General features: G+C 39.4%; 1 protein-coding gene across 3 annotated transcripts in view; it reads left to right on the plus strand.

Annotated features, from left to right (window-relative positions):
* Positions 1 to 385: 385 nt before the first annotated feature.
* SMOC2 (SPARC related modular calcium binding 2) overlaps positions 386 to 19,413 on the plus strand; it is a 133,120-nt gene continuing 114,092 nt past the window's right edge. For all 3 annotated transcript variants that reach the window (XM_010221563.2, XM_010221567.2, XM_088534869.1), the window contains exon 1: positions 386 to 578. In XM_010221563.2, the coding sequence (XP_010219865.2) occupies positions 501 to 578 (78 nt within the window). In that variant the 5' untranslated portion in view covers positions 386 to 500. The remainder of the gene's footprint in view (positions 579 to 19,413) is intronic.

Raw genomic sequence — 19,413 nt, forward strand, 5'->3', positions numbered from 1 at the left:
GGGCTGCACACACCGGCGGCTGCAGCTGGATGGTTCTCCCTCCTCCTCCTCATCCTCTTTTACCGCGGCTGGAGGGGACGGGAGGCGACCCCCAGGGCTGAGCAGCCGCCGGGCCGAGGCGGAGGGCGGCGCGGAGCCCCGGGGGAGGCGGCGGAGCCGCACGGCGGGAGGGCCCGCAAGCGGAGGGGCTGGGGGGCACCGCGGGGCCCGGGCGGTGACTCTCCTGCAGCGAGGTAGGGACAAGGAGACAGGGGCGAGGCGCCAGCTATCTCCTATATCCCCTGTCCCCAAACTTAAAGGGGCGAGGGAAGAAAAAAAAAAGAAAGAAAGAGAGAGAGAAAAAGGAAAGAAAGAAAGAGAGAGAGAAAAAAAAAAAAAGAAAGGAAGAAAAAAAGAACGGGACCTAAGCTGGGACCTCCCAGCAGGAGTGATTGAAAAGGAGCCAGAGAAGGCGCGGCGGGGGAGAGTCCCCCTCCTCCGCGTCCCGGAGCCGCCGCAGGATGTGGGTGCTGCTGCTGCTGCTGTTTCTCCCGGAGCTGCTCCCGGCCGTGCCAGCGCAGAAACTCTCCGCACTCACGGTAAGGCGGCCCCGCCGCGCACCTGAGCGGACAGGTTGATGCGCTGCCCCCGCCGCCACCCGGGGTGTTTGCACTTCTCAAGCCCTCGGGAAAGAGCCGCTGCCCGGTCCGGCCCGCGCGCAGGGTTAGAGCTGAGCCGCGGACGGCTGCGCGGGTGCGTGTGTGGGAAGCGGAGCGCAGCCGCGCTGCTCCCGGCGACAAACACTGCGTTTTTCCAGGGGAAAGCGTGGTAGTTAAGTGGAAGTTTACTGTGGGTCTCCGCAGGACCTGGGACCAATGTCAGTGCCCGTACTGATGCTTTTATTTTTCCGGAAGGGGAATAATGCTGCACTGAGGTCTGCTTTTGGACCCTGTCTGGTTGACCGGTTTTATTTTATTTTTAATTATAAAGTGACGTGAAACAGCCTCTCCATGATGCTAAACATGGAGCTCGGCTTAGAGGCGGGTGAGCCAATTCATTAGGCTTGCTAAATAAGCCATGACCACTTCTCTAGCCAGGACGTGAGGTTTGCAGCTAATAGCTCAGTTCAATCTTCTTGTAGAACTCACAGTGTTTGCAAAGCTATAATTAATGCAATCTGTAGAAATAAAAACATTTTCCTTAAATGTGTTTTTAAACAAGTGCTTGAGTAAACATAGGGCAGTGAGTACCCCTTTCAAGCTGTTTTTAAGTGTTTTGGTGAGGGCTCTGCCCTTTGGAGGTTTATTATGCTAGAGTTACTGGCAGTTGCAAAGTGAAATAGACTATTTTCGTCTCAGTCTGTCAGGATGTTTCTGTGAAATAATGAGAATTTTGTAGAGTTTCTCTCTTTCTCTGTCTTTCTCTGTCTTTCTCTCTAGAAGCAAAATACAACTGATTGTTCCATTATCATTAATCTCAAATGATTCCAATGCCTTTTAATACAGTGTACGTAAACTGCCGCTAACAGGTCCATGATTCACTGAGTGCTTGCTATCTCATAGAACTAAAGGAAGCAAAATCTGGCCAAAGGCATTTTGGCAATGACTTTGGAAGTTAAATGACATAGATTCATACAGTCATATTTGACTTCAGCATTGGTTGTGACATCTCTCAGGCCCCTCTGCTCTCTCTTCTCCCCATGAGTATCATTTGTTTGTGGACCTTAGAGTAATGTGCATTTCTTGAAATCATGGACAGAACAGTCAATCGGTTGGAACACCCACTTTATGCTACCAATGCATTCAAAATTTTGGACTGAATTAAACTCAAAGTTTTCAGAAGGGGTAGCTAGCCATGTTGCTAGGTGGCTGCAGGTAGTGAGCCTGTGCTAGTTTGGCTGCTGCCTGTGTTCTTCTTGCAGCGATGGCTAACACGTACAAATTCCAGTCTGCATTAGAAATACCTCTTCCATAAAATGGGTAATGAACACTCAGACACCCATAGTAAAAAAACAGTGCACATACACATTGGCAAACATACTTTTTACATCTTTCTACAAGACTAAACTTTGAGTTCTGGTTGCATGAGACAGGTTTATTTCTACTGCTTGTGTACTTCCCTATTTAAACACAAAAACAGCAACAAATACCACAACTCTCAATCATTCTTTACTCCTGTAGTCATTTTGCTTGTAGCTCATAGGTTGTATAATAGTTTCTCACACGTACCTCTCTTAAGCATGTATAATATCTGCATAAATCATAAAAAACCCCCACAAATCCAGATTGCATAAAAAGTCCAAGGAAAGGTATGCCTTTTTTAACTTGCTGTGTGATGACAGAAAACAACACAGTTCTTTTCTACATGCCAGATGAAGAATTTCCCTTTATCTGTGCCTGGAAGAATAGTAAAGACAGACTGGTATTTTCAAAAATAACCAGAGACCACGGCGACAGAGCACGCTGCACAGTGGACTTGAGGTTCATGAAAACTACAGGATGATTATGGGGAAGAGTGTGCATAGCCCTGCTGGAATCACCTCATCATGGGCATGGAATGTACACCTTGACAGGTGGTGGCTGTGACAAGGGCACGGTCTCCTTAACCACTGTGATATATCTGCCAAAAAAATGAACCTCAGCAACTTCCTTATAGTTAAATTTAAGCTCCTTCTAGTGAGAGCAACTTTAAAGTTCCTGGAATCACTGTCATTTTAAAAAGATGACTACATGGATCAGAGTTTTCATTTTGTATTTTGAGCAGCTTGGAGTTCTAAACTTCAAATTGGATGATGTCTGGTGGTGATAGTGATAAGGAGGGTGTCTCTATGTTTTGATCTGACCAAACAGATTTTAGGCTGTTTTAACTTGACATTCTTGCTAGTCTCAGAAACAGACAGGACTTCTAGTTGTTTAGAGGCATATCCCTGTTTAATTACTAATAATAGTTTTGCATTAGATTTCTCTTGGTCATAAAGAAGCAAAGAAACCACCTATGTTTTTAGCTTAGTGAATATGTGATTTTCTGATGTGGGAAGCTTTGCAGTAGTCTATTAGCCAGGAGGTTACAGAGTTTTCACACAGACGATAATTCCAATAAATTCTCAATTGCCTATGTGCCTAATTTGTGCTTCCAGGACTGAGCCCTGTAAGGTCTGCAGGGAGTGATGAATATATGACTTCTTACAACCTCCATAATAGTTATTGGACTAATTTCTAGCAGGCTGATACATCACAGAAGTCATCAGGTTGTTGAGATGCATCAAGTAATCTAGAGTCTGGTCATTTGTTTCTCATGTCTGCATTTAAATGAGAGGTAAATTACTGTTCGTAGTTATATTTCTCTCTGTCCAAAATGTGGGCCCAGACAGAACATGTGCACCAACGAAGAGGAGAAACATGAAGAATGGGCTGATGCACATGTGAATATTAATTTACTGGGAAGCCAGGACATGTACTAGGGCCCCCAAATTTAGAAGATCTTTAGGGTCTGCTGGGTTAGACATAGACAAGTTACTTTGAATTGGGAGCAGTCTCGGCCCTCTTGTGGTCAGAAGATCCTCCTTGTTACAGTTGCTGTCAAACCCTTGTTTCCTGAGTAGAAACATATTGCAATAAGAGACGAAGTGAGGGGAAACATCATATTCCAAATATGAATTACACAGAGCTGGATGGGGAAGGAGTGTTTATTTAGTGTTATTCAGACATTATTTAGTGTTATTTTTATTGCTATTTCAAATAAACAAACATTGGCAACAGAAGAATCACTTTCATTTTGGGAAGGTAGCTTGAAAGCTGTCTAATAAGCAACCGTGAGATCTAGGGAGACTGTAGCCAATTTGGCTGTTCTTGATTTTCCCTCCCTGTGTGTAAAATATTAATATAAAACATTCTTACCTTCTACAAAATATCTCAACTAAACTTGTCCTTTAACCTTGTTTATAGAAAGGCAGGTAATAGTCTGCTATTCTTATAGTACATTGTTGGAACATTTTGGAGATGTTATATTTTTTATCCTCTATGCACCCATGCTTTTTGACCATATGAAATAGATAAATGACCTGAGCATTACTGTAGTATTGCAGTAGGGGAATAGTCATATCTTTACAAGCTACATAATCTTTTTTATGTTTTGAAGTGCAATGTCTTAAATTAAACTCATTCTCTTCATAAGATGCCTACGTCTTGAGATGACTGCACATATCACCACACTTACTTTGGCATTGTTTATGCCATAGTTTTGGAACCATTCACTTACCTTTTATCTCAGTGGCAGTGTTGTGTGTGAGTGTGCATGTGTTTGTACAAACAATAAGACACAGGTGTTTCTTATTTTAAAATCTTGATGACTTATACCACAACTACGAAATTTTATGCTTTCAAAGCTTTGCCAAACCATGTGTCCTTCTCAGTATAGTATCGATCTTAGATCTTACAAAGGAGGAAAATTTGCTTGAAATCGCTTCTTGAAATGAACACCTCTGTCTGTTAAAAGTTCTTGTTGTTAGAGGCTGAATATTTCAGGGAACGATTGTTTTCTTTTTTTTTTTCCCTTGGCACATGCTTTGTGAGCATTCAATGGCATTTAATGCCCTGGATAGCTTCCACAACACTCAGCAATATAAGATGGGCTGCTAAGGTAGTTCAATAGAGGGAAACTAAACACAATCAAAGCTTTCCAAGTTAAGGATCCATTTGGATGGCGCCTACGAACCCAAACATTTGGAAAAATTACTCTAATTGTGACTCAAAACCCAGGACCATAAATAAAACTGTAAGTGACTCCAGATCCTAACAACAGCATTGTTACTGCAAATGGGCAGTGGTACAACCAAGGGTGCATGAGCTCTGAAAATAAAACACTTTCAACAATGCTTCTGTACACTAAGCTCTAAAGACACTTCTTATTAAAGGAACAAAAATAAAACCTGTGAGAATTATTATTGAAAGAGTCAGTAGAACTTTTGATCAGGAGTTAATAGTAATGTTTCTACATGCAGCCAACATAAACTGGACCTTATAATGTGAAATACATAATGGAGATGGCAGGTTGACTGCACACACACATAATATTTTAGAACTAGAAGCAAAGAGTGGAAGCGGGCTTCGACGAGGAAGGGGAGAGCTGGACACAGGAAACAGAAAGAGGAAAATCACACAGACAATCTTTTGGTCAGTTTTGAGGTGTTTGTTCTTTCCCTGTTGTCCACTGAATAGCTTGAAGAACTGCCTTGTATATTCCTTGACAGTTGGCAAACCTTGGGTTTGGTTCATTTTGAGAAGCATCGTAAGGTTTCACTGCTATCCAAACCTATCTTAACCATGTTGGTTTGGAAATCAGGCTAGGAATCTTTTCAAGATCTGGCGCACTCAGGACTTTGCTAGTGTTTCCATTTCTTTGGCCAAACCAGAATTACCACAGACACAGCCATTTGCACAATATTTTGGTACTTCCATTTCCTGTCATGCCTGAGACCAGGAAGTGCACAGGCGCCTGAAAATTAAAAACTGAATAAGCGAGAGTTGACATCAAAAAAACTATTTTTGAACAGCAAATGAAGGCCTCAGTTTGGTTCAGGAGTGGCAATTTTTGTCTGAACCAGTTCATGCATTCTTGAGGAAGCTGGAAAGTAAAAGGAGGTTACGTTTTTTGAGGGACTCAGAAATTTTAAAATGTTCTTTTATTTTCTTTAGGATCAAAAAACAAATGTTTCTTCATTTTCTACAAAGAAAAATACTTTGGATTGACTCTATATTACGTTTTGAGGTAGACTTTTAGAAAGTTGAGATAAAATATTTAATATGAAGGTCATTTCATAGTGACAAGTTGGAATGCTTTCTTCAGAAAGATTGTCAAAATAGTGTTTTGGCTACTCCCCTCCTCATCTTCTTCCCCTACACTCTCTTCTACAACAAAATTCTGGTGGTGCCAGTCATTTTGATGCCAATGACCCTGCATATTCTCACAGGATATGTTTCTGCTGATATTTCTCCGCCCAATTCTAATTCTTAGTTGATACTCACTGCCGCCTTTTTTTATCTACAGTGGTAGATAAAACGCTTTCCAGTGCAACACTGGCAGTAAGCCTGAAAAAGAGGAAATGCATCAGGAAAAAACTGTTTACAACACGTTGATGTTACACAGAATAATTTTTACTAAAGGAAGAGAAAAGATAACTTAAGATGTAGCAAGAATTTGGCCATTAACAGTACTTGGCAATTCTCTTGAGGAAAAGAGAGTTAAGCAGAGAGGAACTAGTATAACATAATTAAGTAAGTGGATTGTTTTTTCCTGCCCTTTCTGTCTACTTGCCTCAGATATATAGGGAATAGATCTGAATAACTGCTATTGAGGTAATGCAATGGTATGCACCAAATGCAAGCATACAAGCTTTTACTTCCTGAGTAAATTCTGTTCACTTAGGAGGAGCCCAGAAGTGAATGGACTGCTTAGGTATTTTGTATGGTGTAGCAATATCTGGTATTGTACAATTTCTTAATAGGAATTGACCAAATTAAGAACAAGGTTCAAAGAAACAAAGTTGACATAATATCACATCATATCATAGAACCAGTGAAGCAAAGTTGTGTGGAGTCAGTCCCTAAAACTGAAGTCCTTGCAGAAGAAATGCCTTTGATGAGTTAGTAACTGCTCTTCAGTGATTTTCCCCCCTTCTGCTTTATTAGTTTTTAGAAATGATCGGTAAGTATTTCATCAGCTGCTGAAAATCCAGACTAATAGAGAATACATCCTAGAATTCTTGTCAGGAGAGAAAGAGAAAACATTTCCTGAAGGTGATCCAAGCCAACTCTCTTCTTGGATTTCTCAGTATGTCACTACAAAACTTGCTCAAGAATGTTTACCTCATGTCTACCCCAAATCTCTCTTTTTTTTTTCTTCATTTAGTTTAGGCTGCTTTTTCTATCATCTTAAAAGACATTAAACATGTGTTTTTCATGTGTGCTACCTTAAATTTGTTCTGAGGATGTAATGGTATGCTTTTCTATCTTTTAGATATTCGTTTTAAATCTCTATGCAAATTAGCTGTCATACATATGCTATGAATCTTCATCTGTCTATCCTAGAGCACCTAAAGAGTACTTAAATGAATACAAAGAAGAAATCCATTGCTCTGGAAACCTCACTCTTTATTTATGCCATTATTGCCTGCTGTATTTTACAGCTTGTTAGAGTGCAACTGCTGCCGTATAGAGCTCAGAGTCTTTTGTTCAGGTTAGATTTCTCATACTTTTATCAATATACTGGCAACATTCAAACAAGATATTGTCAGTGAATAAGCAGCATAAATGGTCAGGAGATGTCTGTACAATTTTGACATGAAAGTAATGGCACCTAAAGGAGCATATTAATACATAATAATAATCAGGCTAGACTCGCCATGATTTGTGTAGCAAGTTGGAGCATAGAGAAAACCCGCAGGTTGCAAGCATGTGTGGATGTCATGGAGGGAAGGCAATGACTTAGTTTCATTATCTTTCTCCTACTGTTATCTGGAGTAAAGGGGAGGAGTGGGGGAGTTTTGTCTGAGTGAAGGAGTCCGCCATTGAGTCTCGTTAGCACTTTGAAGGAGGAGGAGGGAGGATGACGTTTTGGTGGATACACAAACCATTTGACCATAATTTACCATAAATTGACTTCATGAACAAAAAGGCTCTTAAACTCGTACACACGTCAAAAAAAAAAGAGAAAAGAAGGTATGCATGAATTGCCTTTAGCAGCTCATATAATCTAGAGCAAACTAGATTGCCGAAGTTTTCCTTTTCTTTGCTAGGTGCTGCCATCTACAATGGCAATGGGTATTGCTATTGGCATGGGCAACTCCCATCTCTGCATCAAGTATATAGTTCATTAAAATGACTTGACTGCTATTAACAGTGGAGGTTAAAGTCTGGAATCCCTTTTTGGAGAACACAGAGTGGAAATATGGACTTTGCCTTATATCAGGAAGGAACTGACCCTAAAATAAGGAAATCTCTTCTAGATGAGGCTGTTACTGTTTGTACCATGTTGACTGCAAAGTGCTTGCCCTGCTCCTGATTTAATATATGCTTTCAAGCACACTGTGTTCCTGTTTGGAGTTGGGAAGTGAACCTAGTGCTCTTAAAAGAAGCAGTTACCATCAAAGGCAGGCATTGTAAGAAGAGAATAAGTATAGCACCCGCAGTGGCTCTGGCTCAATTGCCCCAAAGTGTGTTTGTTTTCATGTCTATCTCATTATGTAAATAATTAATTAATGCATTAAATCAGACAGTATTTTAATCTGTTCTAATTCAGTTTAGCATCAGTTTAGCATTCAGTAAAGCCACATACTTCAGCCAGAGGGATGCCATCGAAGCTGGTCTAGGCAATGCAAGGGTCAATTTGTTAAGTACAACACCGATTGTCTGACAGCTTTTCAAGCTAACTGTGATGTTAAGCCCTTCTCAAGGCCATCGAATAAATGAAATAACTGAAGTGAAGTTTGATCTAAGTGTAGTAAGGAATAGGAACTTATATCCTCAAAGAGGGTACAGATGTAAAAAAATACACCACCAACAAGAAAAACTTCAGAATACTTTTACTTAAACATAGATGTATTTTGTTAGTCAATTCCCTCTGGTCAGTTAAATGTTTTACTTTTTGGAGGTACCACTAAAGACTTCAGAGATTTAAGATTAAAATGAAAGAGTAGGTCTATACACATTTTTTTTTAATTTCTTCTCCTTTTAGTTCCACTGCAAATATAGCCAGCTGAGTGGCATTACTGATCCAGCATTGCCAAGGTCTAGGATGGCCCTTGCCTACTTCTGCTGTTACACTTTAGGAATCCACCACCGGAGGGAGCACAAGAACAGCACGGTCTGCTTTGTCCCCTCTGTGAGGGGCTGAAAACAATAAAATAGTTTCTCCAACGGGCTGTATAAGACTGGAGGTTGAGGGATGTGACACTTGGGGACCCTCATTTCTCAGCACTTGCTACTCAGTTGCAAATCAGTTAGGTTCTCAAAACGAGAAAAAAAATCAACAGAAAAATCTTAAAACATACAATTCATTTCTATAAAAACAATGTTCTATGTCTTTAGTGACATGCTTGCCTTGACATTAATCATGAAGGCTGGTGACTGAGCTCAGAGCAGACTGGTGTAGACAACATGGTCTAACATAAAGGTTGCTCGTAACTGTGGGAGATTAGGATGTGTTCATCCAGCTAGGACCTGGCATATGGCCAGTTCATTTCATTGCATGCATCCATAAGATTTCTTTTTGCATCATTTAGTTACAGGACTGGTGAGCAAGCTAAAATAAAAAGTGGACAACTTATTTTCCACACTACATTTAATGGGATTATGTTTCAAACTGCATCCTCCAGGGAAGGCAGTTTTCAAGCATGTCAAATTTTTGATGAATTTCAGCCTGAGTGGATTTAGTTGTAAATCTGAACTTTGTACAGGAGGTTTTATCTTTCCATCATGTTTCCTCCTTGAAAGGCTCCATAAATTGTATTTCTGAAAGAAAAGGAAAGATTTTTTTAAAGGAGTGTTCATTTGGTAAACTGCTTTGCTATTAAGTTTTTCCTTCCAGGTACTGAATAACTCCCAGAGCAAAAGTTCTGTCATTGCTTCGTAATGGAATTTCATTAGTTTGTAATAAAATTACACGGCAATATTTGTGCGTTGATAATTATTTCCTTTTTTGGGGAAAAAGGTAAAATACAGAGCTTAAATCCCTATTTATCCATACAGTCTTTGTGCAGTCATTTTCTGTGGTGCAAAAGGAGTACACAGTGCTGCCCTTCAGAAGTGTCAGTGATCCCCATTTACTAGCCACAACACCATGTGAGATACATGGCAATAGGATAATCATTTTGAGGCATTTACTACTTGATGGCAAAGTTTGCCAGATTTGACACCAGGATGAAATGATTTGGATACTGCTGATGGGATATTACTTTATCCAGCCAGGTGGCTGGTGATAAACCCACACAGAAACACAGCAGACACAGCATTGCTGGTTTTGTAGAGTAAATAGTGGAATAATCACTGCTTCACAATACATGTGGTATCAAGGTAAAACCAAAGAAATGAGCAAGCACAGACCCTGCTGTTTTGAAAAAGCCCAGAAGACTGCAAAGCTGACATCTGTTGTGACCCTTGATTTTGATTGGGCTATTGCTGTCTGGTGCAGGTTTTTCTGCAGCCATCTTCTTCTACATAATCTTGACTTCACTTTCTTAGTAGATCTCCTTCTGCAGTGTGTGTGCCTTGTCTAGTTATATAAACTGAATGTTCTGTACAGCACTTGGGACAGAAGAGCCTCATTCTTGGCTGGCTCTTTCTGTCTACCATTATCATCAAGGTCAATAATAAATAAGTGTAATACTTATTACTTAATACTCATTAATATCATAAAACTCAAATGTTACCTCCTACAGACAAGGTTGAATATAACTAGTAGAGAATATACAAATAATGGAGTTAATCTGGCACAAGAAGGCCCAGTCGGTTTTTCTTACATCCTCTGCTAAATATTGAAACTGACTATCTACTATTGACTTTCCTGGTTTGTCTGCACCAAGTCTAGGTATTCTAAAATATTGCAGTAATCTTTAAGCACTGTAGGAAGAGATGAGCAAAGGGTCTATTCCCTGGTCTTCTTGTGCTGCTTGCCAAAGTGGATGTGCATAGCGCAGAGGGCCAAGTGTCATGTTCTTGGTATTTCCTGCCTTGTAAGAGCTTAGTATTTCAATTTTATCATTGCCTAAAGCAGGGGTTCTCAAGCTGTGGTATGTGCTTCCTTTCATGGTGCAAAACTCTTTTTTTTTTTTTTTTTTTTCCCCAAAAGGAGAAAATCCCCAAACCAGGACAGCCTGGCCTTTCCTGCAAAGAGGAAAGTGAATGTCTGGATGCCTTTTCCTACTTTTGCACACAGCTTAGCATGGAGCTGGGAGCTTCCTTAATCACCTCCCCTTTGTTCCTGTTCTTGAGAGTGAAAATGAGGCTGTGTTCAGCATACTTCCTTTCGGTGGATGAAGATCAAAGAGCTGATAACTGCTGTTACTGCCAGTCTACCTGATGACTGAACTCTTTTTTTTTTTTTCTCTATAGCAGCAATACCAAGCACCCTCTGGGGAACCCTGACCCAAAGAGTCTGTTGCCAAACTCAAAGAGGTGTCAGGCATTCTTAATAAGCACAGTTCTTCCTGTGGGGAGCCTGGAGCTTCAGAATGTTATTCATCCTCTGCAATAAATGCCATAGATTGCTATCTATTCTCTAAGACTATACATGTCAGTCTTACATATGTATTTGTAGGGGTGAGCTATATCCATTCCTTTGTAATACTCTGCACTTTTGCTTTCTAAAGATAATAGAAGTTAAGTTTTAACCATGTTGGAGATATTTCAAGGCAGCAGTGTTTGGTAGTTGATAGATTTGTGGAGTTATCTGAAAATTGGAAAGAACACCATCTTCCTTCAAATTTCAGTTTGGGCTCCCTTCAGTAATTCCCTCAGGCAATAGTTTGTTTTTATTCCATTAACTCTCTTGAATATCATCCTGAACTATGAAAGAATAGAGAAAGCTTTTACTGACTGAATTGCTAAGTATGACAGGAACAATCAAAAAGTTAAAGTTTCTAGTCCTTGACAGAAAAGTTTATCATTTCTTCAAAGCTGCTATCCTGATTCTCCGCCTTACACCTGCCTTGGGGAAACTCCAAAATGAGATTTATTTTACAGTTATGTTTGGAAATCACACTTACTTAATACAAATAAAGAGCAATCAGAATTGTTCAAAGAAATTATATGGTTACAAATAGAACTAATCACATGTAAAACTCATTATTTCCACCTGACAACAATTAAAGTAGTGTCACAGGTGCAATGAAATTCCCTCAAGGGAGCTTCATATAAAGCAGAGAGTTAAACTTGAGAAAGATTGTGCATGATGGATGGAAAATCCTGAGAGAAATGACAAGTCTATCAAAGCTGAAGGGGGTCACAGTTCATATTCAACAGCAATTTTGTGGTATGCAGGATGTCTCTTAGGAAGGAAGCCTGCAGCTATCTGCTGTCAGCAATGGCAAAGCAGGTGTGCATGTGTGTCTGAAGGAGGCAGGAAAAGGTGTTATCTATTTTTCGTAACTAGTCTTTCTTGTTTGAATATAGGTCAACCCCTTTTTTTAAAAAAAGTGTTTTTTTAAAGTTTTTTTTCTCTGTTAGAACACTACAGTATGGTGGGGTACCATTTAGAAGATGTTAACAAAGTTTATCAAAACTAATTACTTTATTTCTCTTCAGTTCATTGTAGTTGTAAAATGGCCTGAGAGCTTTGTATATCATATATATACATTCTGTGTCCTGCTCTTATACCATGCATAGTTTTTTTTTTTTTTTTTTTGTTTGTTTGTTTGTTTTAAAAAAGTAGTGGGATATGTTCCAGGCATCTGTAAAGCATTCAGCATGTAGGGAAGGGTGGGTGAGTGGAAGTGAGACAGTTTACCCTGGTTTCCTGTTTTTGAGAGCTCAGAAAAGATTCTGAGCTGGTCACATTGCAGTACTTCCTAATAAAGAGGGGGTTATATGCTCAACATCTGTTCTAGCCCTCCAGAATCACAGTCACACAGAATCACAGAGCGGTTAAGGTTGGAAGGGATCTCTAGAAATCATCTAGTCCAACCCTTCTCCTCAAGCAGGGACACCTAAAGCATGTGGCACAGGGTTGCATCCAGGTTTACATTATCCCCTCAGGTACTTACACATATTGATCAGATCTCTTCTCAGTCTTCTCCAGGCTGAACAGGCCCAGCTTGCTCAGTCTTTCCTCATAAGATAGATCCTCCCGTCCCTTAATCATCTTTGTTGCTCTAGGCCGGATCCTGTCTAGGTGTTCCATGTCCCTCTTATATTGGGGAGCCCAGAACTGCACCCAGTACTCCAGGTGCAGCCTCACCATAGCTGAGTAGAAGGGCTTGTTTGGGTCAAAGTAGAAGTGGCTGAAGCAGGCACTCAACAAAAATTAGTAGGAAAAAATCCCACATCCATCAAAATCATCATGACAAGACTTGTCAGTCCAATTTTTGGTGAAAATCTCGTTGTTGATCTTGGAAGCAAGAGGAGTCTCCCTTCATAGACACAGCTATTCTTAAATTTTATTATGTAATGCTGTTTGCAGGCTCCAAATATTGTTCTGGATGGCAAAGGCTGGAAATACCTGAATGTGGTGGTGGGACTAGTTCAGGTGAGATAGAGCATGTGTGCAGGACCTGGAAAGGACAGTAATCAAGGTAATGGGAAGCTGTAGCAAAATCAAAAGCATAGTAAAGCAGAAGCTCAGCTCTCTCTCTCTCTTTTTTTTTCTGAAAAGATATACTTATCCCTAAATGCACTAATTTTCATAGAGTCCTTTTCTTGCATGCAAACAATAAAACAGTCTCTAATGATTTTATACTATACCACAATCACAAGAATTATCTGTATAAAATTTCTATTAAAGCCAAGGCCATGCAAGTATAATGTTCATCAATTCCACTATTAAAAAAAAAATCTCATTAAATTGGGAGAGCTAGAGCACCATTCATTCATTGAGATTGCTTTATGAAACCAACCAGATTCAGAGTGTATTGGTTGCATGATGCATCCCTTTTTCCAAGTGGACACCTCTCCAGCAGCCTTGCCTCCTCCTGTTTGGTGCTCTGGAATCCTGTCTAAGCTTGGTTAAGATGTTTAATGTCAGGTTCTTCTGTTGCAAATGTGCTTACCTCATGCTGATCTACATCAGTTAAAAGTCTGCTCTGTGGTCCAAGAATATTTGTGCATTGTGTTAAAAATCCATGGGCAGCTTGTATATGAAAGCATACTATTTCCAACAGCGAGTATCTTAGTAAACGTATGATGTATGAAACTTGTTAATTCTGCCAATTCCGTTAATATGATCAGCACTCCCTCATCACTATTAACTTGAAGCTGTGAATGGTGCTATAAAAGGAAAGGTTGGTCTCAGTGTGTGGGTCACCCACACTGTAGCAGCATGCTGATTGGGTTTTAAGCCTTTTCTAGCTTCAAGATCTCTCTTGCTCCCTGTTTTGCTTTCTTAAGTGGCTATTGACTATATGCTGTCCCTCAGATAGACCTTTTTCTCCATCACGCTTTTCATGTCAAAGGTGAACACCATTGCTCTATTGCTATTTCATTTTCCAAATTGCATTAGGATCTCTGCCATGGGAATCCATTTAACTGTTATGGTGTTGTTCAAATGCATTGTAACTTGAATCAAACACTTGGCAGCTTTAGCCTGATGGACTGTGAATCCAGATGTTATTCTTCTCCTGCTCATCACCTAATAAAATACATTTCCAGTACTTTGTTACCCTAAGGATCCTTTATCAGCAGCACTTAGATTCATTATAGACCATTCCCTACCCCAAGAGCTGAGGATCTTTCCAATGCATAATTGCAGTTCCATAGCATATGGTAGGTCACTTGGGGATACATGCACCTTGGGAATTTCACTGGGGACTATTTATCCTAGAAAGTGTACATTAGGTCTTGGAGGCTAGTCCTGAAGCTCTGGAAATACCTGAATTAGTGTCAGTGTGCTTACAATTCACCTCAGAACCAGAGGAGACAAGTTTGCTTCTCAAAAAAGGGACAAATAATTTTGCTGTATTCACAGATGAAGAGTAAATCAACAATGCTTTTCTGACTGATGTCTGGGTCTGAGAACATGCTCACATGAGGCATGCAGATAGATTCCCAGTTGTTCTTTTTTTTTTTTTTTTTTAGCTCTGTAAAGCTTTATTCTTTAGTACAACATGACTGAATTGATGAAAAAGATGGTTCCCTGACTACTAAAAGATCATTTATATTTTCTATGATATTATCTAAGGTAGACTGAAAAGAGACAGAAGAATCACAGAGATGATAGGTGCATATGTATTCAGATGATCAAAAGAAAAGAGGAGGGGAAAACATTTCAATAAAAATCATATACAAGAAGGCCATCAGGCCATCAGACTGCTCCAGGAAGTCCAGAGAAAATGCTCTCCTCTTGTACAAATCAGGTATATGCTTGTCATATCTCCTTTGGGTTTTTTTTGTTTGTTTTTGTTTTGTTTTTAAACGATTTTCTTCTTTTACGGATAAATGGCTTTTTATTATCTGGGATTTAAAAATAATTGCTATCAATAGTAAAACAAGTGAAACCTTTGCTAGCCAATCTGATTAGCTCAATGACTAAATGTTTTCTTTCATGATAGGAGTTATGTAAGCAAAGCTAATTAGAAACTATATTGGCATAAAAAAGGAAGGAACAGAAAAAAATGGGCAAAAGTTCTTTAAAAGGCACTTTGTCTATGAAACATTCCGTTTTCAAGAAGAACATTTCCTAACAAACAACTCTTCTGTTTGAAAGTTTTCTATAAACTTTGTGCATTTTATTGTAACAATGGTCTATAGTCCTGATGTTCTTCAAGAGACAGAGACGCAGTCATTAAGTTGTACTCTAGAAATAATGCACAGTAATGCAAAGGGTTTTTGTTTCCTAAAAGAACAGACAGAAAAGAAAGGCATGTGGAATCTGACTTTTTTATGTAAAAGTTTGTAACCTGAAAGAATTTGAGCCAGCTGTAGTTTTTCATGTGTAACATAACATTAATGTAACTACAGGTTCCTGTACTTACGTGTATGTTTTGTGGTGTATCTGTAACCATAGATGTATAGGAGTTAATACAGATTCAAATGTTTGATGCATTGAGCCTGCTTCTGTGAGCCCTTTTTAATCTGAAAAATATTCTGCAAATTTGAAAAATTTCACTTCTTTGAGTTAGCTCATTATTAATCATGTAATCTTATTTCAGTAATGAAGATGATATAACAATATGCTATGGACTTATTTTGCAGTTATCATTTCTCAATTTTCATGCTTCCTCTACTATTTTTAATAAGAGAATAAAACATTTCTGATAATGGATTTGGTATATGTCAAAGATGTAGTTCATTTAAAAAAAAGCAAAACAAAATAAAACCAATAGTACATGAAGTCTTCTGTACATAAAACTGTAGTTTCCAGTACAGGCTGACAGAAAGGTGTAAGTATTTTTGATTTTACAGAATATTTTGAAATGGCCTACAAAGCTATTTTTGAAATATTTAAAGGTGTAATAACACCTGTTTAGCTTTGGTAACCAGTATAATATCAAATTTTACCATAAAGGCCCATGCCAAAAAATCTCTCAGGTACATCTGAAGAATGGACTAAATTCATACATGAATTTTGAATCACTTTTTAGTGTCACAAGAGACTGAAATTAGACAGATCAAGTTATTGATTTTTATTTAGGGAAGAAAAATTAACATTCTAGTATAACTATCGAGACAAATGCTTATAGAATAAAGTTTTGCATGTGTTTTTTTTAATCTGTTCCATATTCACAGCTATCTTTTCATGGCAGACAAGATGATCTATAGATACTAAAAATATGTAATTGTTGGGGATATCTTTAAAGATCCTTTTTCAGACATGCCTATTAAAAAAACTAAGCTATTTCACTAATGCATTTTCTTAAAGCTGGCTTTGGTGATCTGTGAAAAATTACTTTTCAGGTTGCTTATTTCACTGGTTAAGCAGCAGGTCATTTGCATTTATACAATGTGCATAATCTTCTTAGGGTCAGAGTGACATTATCAGTATCAAAACTGTTAGTGTCAAAATAGTAGAACTTTACAATTGTCTTCTCTAATCACCCTAATTAATCAATGTGTTAAACAAAACATGTGTATAATCGAGTCTAAGCACATTTCAGTCCAACGAATTAACACATCTAGGCCTTTTCTTTTTCTCGTATTATTTAATTAAGACTAAATTCTTGTTCCTCAGTCCAAAGCAAATCATGACATGCCTCTCTCAGGGGACCAATTCCTTTCTCCTTACACCACTGCAACTGCCCAAAACCTCTTAATATGGTAAAAAATGTAATGTAAAATGCAAGCTGTCTACATTATGGTCTGGGCACCACTGGCTAGGGACTCCTGGGGCTAGGGGCTGCCAGCGGGGCCAGGCTGGTCCTGGCTGCCAGAGCCTGTCCCTTCCCCGCCATCAAAGTTGCGAGGTCCTTGGGTGTCAGGCACTGTCATGGGGATAAAGATGGGCTGGAGCCGAGCTGGGACTGTGTGTGCAGATCAGGACGAGGGGACAGGGGCAGAGATACTCAGAGATAGCGCAATATCAAAAGACAGCAAAAAGATAGCACAGTACCAAACCTAAGATACTTGAGTCCCCTAAGACATGAAAGCAGAGACCAGCCTGAAGAGAGAGCATGGAGGAGGTTCTCCCATCCACAATCTGCTCTGGGGTGGAGCAAGCTATTACAGGAAATGGATAAATTGTTTTGCTCACTTCAAAATCTATCAGCTACACATCCTACTTTCCAATCCATATAAAGTGCACACAAAGTGCAAGGAAATACTATGAAAGCTTAGATGGGATGTCAGATTCAGAAGCTGCAGAGCGGATGTGTCCATCTGTCCCTCTGTGCCTGTCCGTTTATGTGGATAATAGTGCAGGAAGCAGGATGAATGTGTTGCAAGCACTTCTGCGCAGAACAGCTGAGCACTGTGCAAGCCCTCCTGAGCTGAAGGAGACCAGAGTTCAGCATAGCTGTGTTACTGTGGCACAGTGCCCAAGTGCTATGTTTTTCAGAGCCATGTATCACTGAGTAAACATACCAGCCTATATCAACACTAACATGGGAGTACAGTTCTCTACTGGGCAGTATAGAGATACAGCAGGTTACTATGGTTATAATCATCAGATATGCTAATGTTTTCAAATTTCAGCAGAAGAGTAAACTGAGTAAGGAAGTTGTGATAACTCACAGATATATGACTGCTTTCAAGGGTCTAGCCCCCGAGTGCCTCGGTGGGATCATCTTCTCTTATCCTTATTAAAGATGGCTGAGGGACTGCAAAAACTGCTCTCATGATGATGAAAGATTGAAATTCATCCCTTGCATCAGCAGTAAAGAAAGAATATAAGCTTGCCATCACCTTTTCTGAGATGGTAAGGAGAGTCAGAATGACACCCACTCCCCCACCAAAGCTTAAACAAAAAGATTTCTCCATTTTTAATTTCTTACTCTAGAATGAATGATATTTTAATGTTTATATCAATTTCTTCATCATATCAAGATTTTCCCTCTGCATTAGCTTTTTGTTTGCCATGAGCAAATTCAATGTTTTTGTGCCCAACGATAGAGATAATACATCTCTCTCAGGGAAGCTGTGATGTTTACTTTACCATGTCTTGCTGGCCAGTACCATTATCCCTGTACAAGAAAGGAGCATATGCCTTCCCTCTGCTCCTCACATTTGGGATCAGTCTATGTACTGCTGCTCTGAACAGGAATAGACTCCTGTTCCTACTGTATCTTGTATGACTTCTATAGTCATACAAGTAGTCTGTAGTCTGAGTTTTTTTACCCTCTTGTGTGGGACTAACAAGCTACACTGAAGGAAGTGTTGCAAGGAAGGTGTCAAGGATGTTTGTCAACTGTGTTGGTTGGTCCTGGGGAGCTATTGAAATCTAGCTTGAGGAAAGTGATGGAAAAGATGTGAATTATTTTGAAAAAAAGAGTTGAGAAACTTTCTGACTCCCCCATAAAGCTATTTTAGCCTCAAGAGAGCAGAAGCCTATAATTATCTGGAAGGAATGATGGAGAAGTTCTCTACCTTCTCGTCCAGTGCAAGATGAAATTCTTTGACTTTGCCTTTTACTGCTGTTTGTTTAGACAGGATCTGAGATAAAAATCTCTACTGTCCATGCTCCTTTAGGGGAGAGGATGAGATTGTGGAAAGGATTTGTTGGGCAGGTAATTGTCACTTAACTGAGGAACCATCAGAAAAGTCTCATATGACAATGAGGCGATATAAAGTGTTACATGGATGAAACTGATACCAACTTGTATGCCATAAAATAACCTGAAGCACTCAAAATATATCATTTGCTTTCAGAAGACAGAATTTTCCATGACCCTCTTTTCTTGGCATGATTGGGAGGGAAATATGGGAAGAATGTTTCCTAAAGTCACATAACGTAGAATAGAAACAATGACAAAGAAAGAGCTTGGGCCACTAAATCCCCTGTGTATGTTTCAATTACTCCACCCAAAATTGCCCTGGCTACCGTGAAAATATTCTTAGCTGGAGCTACTGATGGATATTTAAGTTACACAGTCTGATTTAACCCTGGGGCAGCCTATATCACTGAATTCTCAGCATATGATCTTGAAAATGAAAACCCTGAGGAGTTCTGCTGAAAAGTCCCTTGAAAGAGTCCTTGAAATGACTCTTGAAATGAAAGTTGCAATACACCTGTACTGGATAATACTGGGAAAAAAATTTCCTTGTTAGACCAATGCAACTTCATTTAAATGGAAATGAC

This window comes from Tinamus guttatus, unplaced genomic scaffold (assembly GCF_059628265.1).
Source record: "Tinamus guttatus ecotype Peru unplaced genomic scaffold, ASM5962826v1 Tinamus_guttatus_pri_ptg000601l, whole genome shotgun sequence".
Taxonomy (NCBI): Eukaryota; Metazoa; Chordata; class Aves; order Tinamiformes; family Tinamidae; genus Tinamus; species Tinamus guttatus.